General features: G+C 38.0%; 1 protein-coding gene across 1 annotated transcript; it reads right to left on the bottom strand.

Annotated features, from left to right (window-relative positions):
• Positions 1–376: 376 nt before the first annotated feature.
• On the bottom strand, positions 377–1,206 carry LOC132872939 (C-X-C motif chemokine 11-6-like). Its single transcript, XM_060908081.1, has 4 exons — positions 1,089–1,206; positions 865–991; positions 683–772; positions 377–586 (listed from the first exon to the last, which is right to left on the bottom strand). Exons 1-4 carry the CDS (start codon positions 1,144–1,146, stop codon positions 574–576), a joined length of 288 nt encoding a protein of 95 aa, XP_060764064.1. The 5' UTR covers positions 1,147–1,206; the 3' UTR covers positions 377–573.
• Positions 1,207–8,027: the final 6,821 nt, after the last annotated feature.

Raw genomic sequence — 8,027 nt, 5'->3', positions numbered from 1 at the left:
CTGCTGAATTCAGTGTTTCAGTGATGTGTGTGTGTGTGTGTGTGTGTGTGTGTGTGTGTGTGTGTGTGTGTGTGTGTGTGTGTGTGTGTGTGTGCAGTTTGCTGAATATCTCTGCTGTAGGTGTGGATTTGGTAAGGACCTCTCCTCCTCCTGTCCTCTCATTATCTCATTAATAATAGCGTCTAACATTTGTGTTATAACATGAATGAAGAGTCAGTTTTCATCTCAGTTCACACTTAGAAATCATACTGACCTGATACTGGGCAAAAAGTATAAAAATATATTTGATATCTTGCACATAAGAAACACATTGTATTGCTTTCTGTAGTTTTTAAGCACTGTTATGTGCTGATTTTATTATAATTTAGTATGTTTGGATACCAAAACAACACAATATTTTAAAGAATAATGCATGTTTTGTCAAAAACTATATACATCCAGCAATATACACAAGTAACTCTTATAAATTAAACCTCAGACATATCATATGTACACTTTTTACAACATGTTTGAATCAAGCTGTCTCTGTGCTCTCTTCTTCCACTTCTGTTCAGTAATGACACGGTGCACGCTTTACTCTGCACTCCTGCAAACACAAGCACATTTTACAACTTAGTTTTGTCTCTAATATCAATAATAGAAGAATATTAAGCTCTCACACTATGTAATAAAATGAACCCACCTTTTTTCTAACGCTGTCTTGATGTATTTCTGAGTAAATTCAGATTTTGGATTCAAGCATTTTTTTCCTGCACCGTTCTTCAGAGTGACACTACAGAGATAAATAACAAGTTAGAAAACTCAATAGAATTAAATTCAGTTGTATTATACATTGTTTTGGATGTTAGCTTTCATTGAACTTACATGATTTCCACATTTTCACAAGATGCACTAGCAGGGTAAACTTCAATCTTGGCAATCCGTTGTAGACGAACTGTGTTAGCTGCAGGACCCTGACACAAACACCTCGATACGCTGATCTTGGTCTGTCCTGCAAACAGAAGGAAATTGTAGATTTGGAGTTTTTACAACTCTGTTGAATCCTGTTTATTATGAAAAGAGGTGCAGATGAGGATGAAGAATCTTACCTTGTACATGAACAATAAGTAGACAGGCAAACACAAGAAAAACTGCAGCAGACTTCATTTTTCTCTCGCTCTTGAACACACTCGATGCTCTGAAGATTCTGGTGATGATTTTCTTCTTGATGCTTGTTGATGATGTGAATGAACGAGTGTGTTTCCTCCTCTTTTATATGCTCAGATCGGTGTTTTCCCATCTCCCTTCCTTTTGGAGAATCACTTTTACTTTCAGTCGTACTTCCTCTGGAGCTCACTTTCTTATTTCTTAGAAATGGTTTATCTGATAGTCAGCATTGACTGAGTCTAAATTTACTCACTGTGTTTGGGTTTTCATTTAATGAAGTCTGCAACTTTATTACTAAATCTGACGTATGGCAAACTTTACATCTAGATTCTGTGCAAAATTTATCAGAAGTTGAAGGAGCAATCATGAACTTTTCATATTTGTGAAGGTGAAATAACAACAGTTTCATTGCTAATCTCTCAAATGTTGGCTCCCACAATAATAACTGTGATTGTTACACATCAGGTCTTATTTTTGCTCTCACATCTGTTCAAGTTTAAATTGATTACCAATTCTGATCAACTGCTTGCAGCTGTTTGATGCTGAAATATCACCTTATGACTTTACAAATATAACATCACCAGGTTGTGGTTGAAAACATAGTGACAAAAAAAATAGAGATTTTTTCCTTTGAAATATAGGATGGAAGTAAAAAAAAAGCTGAGTAAAATAAACTTAAGTCGAGGAACAAAGTAAATATACTTTCATAAATCCCACCTCTGGATTTCATAGGAATGAAGCTCTAACCAAAGGTCCGAGCGTTAACCCCACCCCTGACCCTTATGTTCATCTTTCTAACATTTTATACAAACTGAGGAATCTGATTTTTCCTCACTTGAGACCATGCTGCATTCAACTGAACATTATTCATCTTTGAAACAGTAAAATATACAACTGTGTATGCACTTAAAAGCTACATATTTAGCATATACCGTATATTCACACATTCATACTTTTTTCTCTCTGAAATCACTTTTCATCTTTCAATGTGCAGTGAAATGTTCTGCTCTGAATTTCAGATGGATTTGTTGTGTTGCTGATTTCACTGTGGAAATTGTTTGTCTGGGGTTTTTGTGGAATAGTAGGCTTACAGAGAAAGGAGAACCGTTTTTGCAGCCGCAATGGTGTCAATAAAGTGCATGAGGGTAATTGCATGTGTCTCCTGAAAGCAGCAAATGAAATTGAAACGTCATTATTTCTCTTTTCAGTGGAAATGAACTGGGATATTAAATATACACGTGTGTGTCCTGGATAGGAAATGTTCAGATTATCATTGAAATCATGCAACAACAGAAGTTCAAATATGCACATGCTTAACCTTAACTCTACTTCAACAATATGTCAGAGCTTTAAACCAACTTTTGTACTTTTTTATCTTTAGATAGAGTCATTAGTAAATATTGGTAAGGTCAAATATCCACCACGTCATAAATTTTTCTTTAAAAAAGTTTGATTTTTGAATATCATGTTGTCCATCCTGCTACACTGTGATGACTGTGAATTTATTAAATTTCTTACATTGAAAGACAACATTAACTGTTCGTTTAAAAAAAAAGGACTGTGCACTGAATTTTAAGCTTTGTCTTCTCTGTAGCAGAAAGTACAGTGGTGCTTGAAAGTTTCTGAACCCTTCAGAATTTTCTATATTTCTGCATAAATATGACCGAAAACATCATCAGATTTTCACACAAGTCTTAAAAGTAGATAAAGAGAACCCAGTTAAATAAATGAGACAAAAATATGATACTTGATCATTTATTTATTTATTGAGGAAAATGATCCAATATTACATATCTGTGAGTGGCAAAAGTATGTGAACCTTTGCTTTCAGTATCTGGTGTGACCCCCTTGTGCAGCAATAACTGCAACTAAATGTTTCCGGTAAGTGTTGATCAGTCCTGCACACCGGCTTGGAGGAATTTTAGCCCATTCCTCCGTACAGAACAGCTTCAACTCTAGGATGTTGGTGGGTTTCCTCACATGAACTGCTCGCTTCAGGTCCTTCCACAACATTTCGATTGGATTAAGGTCAGGACTTTGATTTGGCCATTCCAAAACATTAACTTTATTCTTCTTTAACCATTCTTTGGTAGAACGACTTGTGTGCTTAGGGTCGTTGTCTTGCTACATGACCCATCTTCTCTTGAGATTCAGTTCATGGACAGATGTCCTGACATTTTCCTTTAGAATTCGCTGGTATAATTCAGAAGTCATTGTTCCATCAACGATGGCAAGCAGTCCTGGCCCAGATGCAGCAAAACAGGCCCAAACCATGATACTACCACCACCATGTTTCACAGATGGGATAAGGTTCTTATGCTGGAATGCAGTATTTCCTTTCTCCAAACATAACGCTTCTCATTTAAACCAAAAAGTTCTATTTTGGTCTCATTCATCCACAAAAGATTTTTCCAATCGCCTTCTGGCTCGTCCACGTGATCTTTAGCAAACTGCAGATGATCAGCAGTGTTCTTTTTGGAGAGCAGTGGCTTTCTCCTTGCAACCCTGCCATGCACACCATTGTTGTTCAGTATTCTCACGATGGTGGACTCATGAGCATTAGCCAATGTGAGAGAGGCCTTCAGTTGCTTAGAAGTTACCCTGGGGTCCTTTGTGACCTCACCGTCTATTACACGCCTTGCTCTTGGAGTGACCTTTGTTGGTCAACCACTCCTGGGGAGGGTAACAATGGTCTTGAATTTCCTCTATTTGTACACAATCTGCCTTGACTGTGGATTGGTGGAGTTTAAACTCCTTTAAAGATGTTTTTGTAACCTTTTCCAGCTTGATGAGCATCAACAACACTTTTTCTGAGGGCCTCAGAAATCTCCTTTGTTCGTGCCATGATACACTTCCACAAACATGTGTTGTGAAGATCAGACTTTGATAGATCTCTGTTCTTTAAATAAAACAGGGTGCCCACTCACACCTGATGGTCATCCCATTGATAGAAAACACCTGACTCTAATTTCACCTTCAAATTAACTGCTAATCCTTGAGCTTCACATACTTTTGCCACTCACAGATATGTAATATTGGATCATTTTCCTCAATAAATAAATGACCAAGTATAATATTTTTGTCTCATTTGTTTAACTGGGTTCTCTTTATCTACTTTTAGGACTTGTGTGAAGATCTGATGATATTTTAGGTCATATTTATGCAGAAACATAGAAAATTCTAAAGGGTTCACAAATTTTCAAGCACCTCTGTAAAACAAGTCCACCCTGTAATGTGATCATTCAGTGAATCTTATTGTCATTTCATGAAAGTTATTTCTAAAACAGGGATTCTTATTTATTTTTCATAACAGCGTGGATATAGTTAATGATCAAATCTTCAGAAATGTGTGCATACACACGTGTGACAAATTAAAGGAAAATCTGGAAGCTCTGTTACACTGTTGGGGCATTTTACTGCCCTGCTTTTGCTCCACTTGTCCCCTTAGAGCAGGGCTTTTCAAAGTGTGGGGCGCGCCCCCCCCCCCGGGGGGCGCCAGAGTTCTTCAGGGGGGGCGCAACGTGAGGAGCCTTTACCAGAGACAAAATAGATCGATTTTTAGTACCTAAAGCTACAGTGAGTGAGGAGACAGAGTTTGGGCCAAGCAAAAAAACCCAAAGCCTCCAGGATGTTGCGATTTGCAACTTAAGCGCAAATTCAACCAATCCCCCGAATTCAGGGCGGTGTTACAATTATATCCAATCACCGCAACTTTCCCGCAAATTTGACCAATCGTTGGCGTCGTCTTGAGGTGACGTCGACAAACTACCTTCCACCTTACTTCCGTGTATACGTTCAAGAGAAGCAGCATGCGCGCAGTGTTGCCAGATTGGTTTAAGTGCATTTTGGCGGGTTTTGAACATATTTTAGGCAAGGCAAGTTTATTTATATAGCACATTTCATACACAATGACAGTTCAATGTGCTTTACAGAAGTGAAAACAAAAACAGTAAACAATAGAGAAATAAAATTACATAAAATTATTTTATTTTTATTCTAAAACAATTAATTTAAAAGAATTAAAAGAAAATAATAAGAATTAAACAATAGTAGAAATAAAACAATAAAATACAGTAGAAATAGGAGGAGAAAAAAAGAAACCAGCAGAATAGAATAAAGAATAAAATAGAATAAAGTTAAAATTAAAGTAAATTTAAAACATGCAGAGAAAGTAAAAATTATTTTTTAAAAAAAGAAGACACTATTAATTATTTAACAGAAAGCATCTGAAAACAGCTTGGCCTTTAACCTAGATTTAAAACTGCCAACAGCAGGAGCATTTTTGATGTCCTCTGGCAGTTGGTTCCATAGCTGTACTGCATAAGGTTTGGGCTGGAAAACGTCAGCAGTATCTGGCAACATTGCATGATGTGCGAGTCAGTGTTTATATAGGCTTAAATTCTGTTACTGAAAGTGTGTGATGTTTACAGTGAAGCACTGTGTGCACTTTATTTTTTTTTTTTTACTTAATACAAGAAAGTAATGGATGCCAACATTTTTGCCAAAATGGTATTTTATTTTCCATTGTTTAGGCAGCTTCAGCATCATACTGTGAGATTCTGTTCAAATTTTTTTTCCTTCTATGAAGCCTGAGCCATTTATTTTATTAGTTTATGATTATTGTTTAATTTAGTCTTCAGGAGAGACTGCCTGCACACAGTACTAGTATTAATAGTTTTTTTTTTCTTACATGAAAGCTGAGGCATTTATATTTTAAGGTAACTTCATGTTGTGCTGTGAGGTTCTCTGCACTTTAACTTTTGAACCAACAGGTGCATTTGGATAAGTAAAGCCTGTTTTTCTGCATTTTTGTAGTCCTGGTAATCTTTTATATTGGTAAAGTTGTTTATAGGACCATTTCTCAGTGTCTTTGTTTTTTAATCAATAGTTTTTCAGTAATAACTTAATATTTAACATAGGGGAGAGCGGGGTAAGATGAGCCAGGGGGTAAGATGAGCCACCCCCTGTTTCTAAGAAACAGTAAACAAATGTGACCATGTGACCACATTCAAAGGGGGCCGGGACCATTTACTTGTGGAGAGGAGCACCACATGTCAAACTAGGTGAGGGAGATATTTATAAAAATGTGTTTTTGTGCTTTCTAAGTCAATTCCATGTTTGTCCACAGTGAAGATGATTTAGAGAAGACAAAAGTAGAATAATATTTAGACACATTAGGGTTAAGTTAGTGGCTTTCTAAGCTATGATATGAATGCTAATAAAAATAATTTTGATTAGCCTAATCCCCTTTATTAGCATTTTTCTACAAAATGGTGGCCACGGGGTAAGATGAGCCATTAGATGTGGGGCAAGTTGAGCCACTGGCTCAACTTACCCCATTGGTGGCTGAGCTTACCCAATATGGATGACACTTAAGTTTTCACATTTACTGGTCATATATGACAACAACATATATATATGACATCAGATGAGGAAGACCAGTTGTTAGATGTGGGGGATTATGTTGTGGCAAAATTCATGGGGAAGAAGAAAGTGCATTTCTTCATTGGCCAGATAATCAAATTGGATGTCTTCGAAATAGAGGCAAGATTTCTCAAAAGAAGCCGGTCATGCCATGGCTCTGCAAGAAAGCCAACCTTTGTCTTCAAAGAGAAAGATGAGGCTGTCCTGTCAAGACAGGATATTGTGAAAAAATTGCCCCGCCCCTTTACTGTTGGGGGGACAGCACGGAGGGAGAGGCAAATGGTGTTCCCTTGCAATTTGAACGCTTGGAACATTGAATAATGATGAAATGAATGATGGAATGATTGCTGCATGTTTTAGCAATGTTTCAACCTACTGAAAGAAATAAGATTTTTTGGCACTGTTCTACTGTTTTAGTAATTTCTATAATATAGTATATCTCTCATTCCCTCTCTAACCATCCCTCTTTCTATCTATCTACGCATATCTCTCTCTCTATCCATCTATCTATCCCTCCCTATCCCATCTCGTTCTATCACCTCTCTCTTCATCTCCCCTTCTCTATGCAACGGCCCTATCCCCCATTTGATTGACTTGACTTGATTCACTGATTGCATTTCTAATAATAAAAGTTGTTTACTTTGTTAACCTAACGTGTTTTGTGTTGGCTCAATTTACCCCACACAGTGGCTCATCTTACCCCGTGCATGGGGTAAGTTGAGCCACTTGACATTTTTTTTTCAAGAGGTAATATCACTCTAACCATAAGAGCTTATCAATTATTTTTTGCTCAGATAGTAACAGTACACGGGCGGCACGGTGGTGTAGTGGTTAGCGCTGTCGCCTCACAGCAAGAAGGTCCTGGGTTCGAGCCCTGGGGCCGGCGAGGGCCTTTCTGTGCGGAGTTTGCATGTTCTCCCCGTGTCCGCGTGGGTTTCCTCCGGGTGCTCCGGTTTCCCCCCACAGTCCAAAGACATGCAGGTTAGGTTAACTGGTGACTCTAAATTGACCGTAGGTGTGAATGGTTGTCTGTGTCTATGTGTCAGCCCTGTGATGACCTGGCGACTTGTCCAGGGTGTACCCCGCCTTTCGCCCGTAGTCAGCTGGGATAGGCTCCAGCTTGCCTGCGACCCTGTAGAAGGATAAAGCGGCTAGAGATAATGAGAGATGAGATGAGTAACAGTACACTTTGAAATTTGGTATGATGTGTAGACTGGAAGCAAAAATGGCTTTAACATGTAGTTATGATGAAAAATGTAAAAAGTGGCTCATCTTACCCCGCTCTCCCCTATCACTCAATTTTAATCACAAAAAGAGAAAATCGCAACAATTTCTCGCAACTTTCACTTCCTCCCGCAATGTAATCGCAACAAAAACCTAAAAAACACCACAACTTTCATCGCAATTTTTTTGGAAACCCCCGCAACATCAGACATTTTAGCCCGCAACAATCACAA

This window comes from Neoarius graeffei, chromosome 24 (genome assembly GCF_027579695.1).
Source record: "Neoarius graeffei isolate fNeoGra1 chromosome 24, fNeoGra1.pri, whole genome shotgun sequence".
NCBI classification, from domain to species: Eukaryota; Metazoa; Chordata; class Actinopteri; order Siluriformes; family Ariidae; genus Neoarius; species Neoarius graeffei.
Note: the sequence above shows the minus strand (reverse complement) of the source record. Positions and strands in the feature narration are given on the sequence as shown.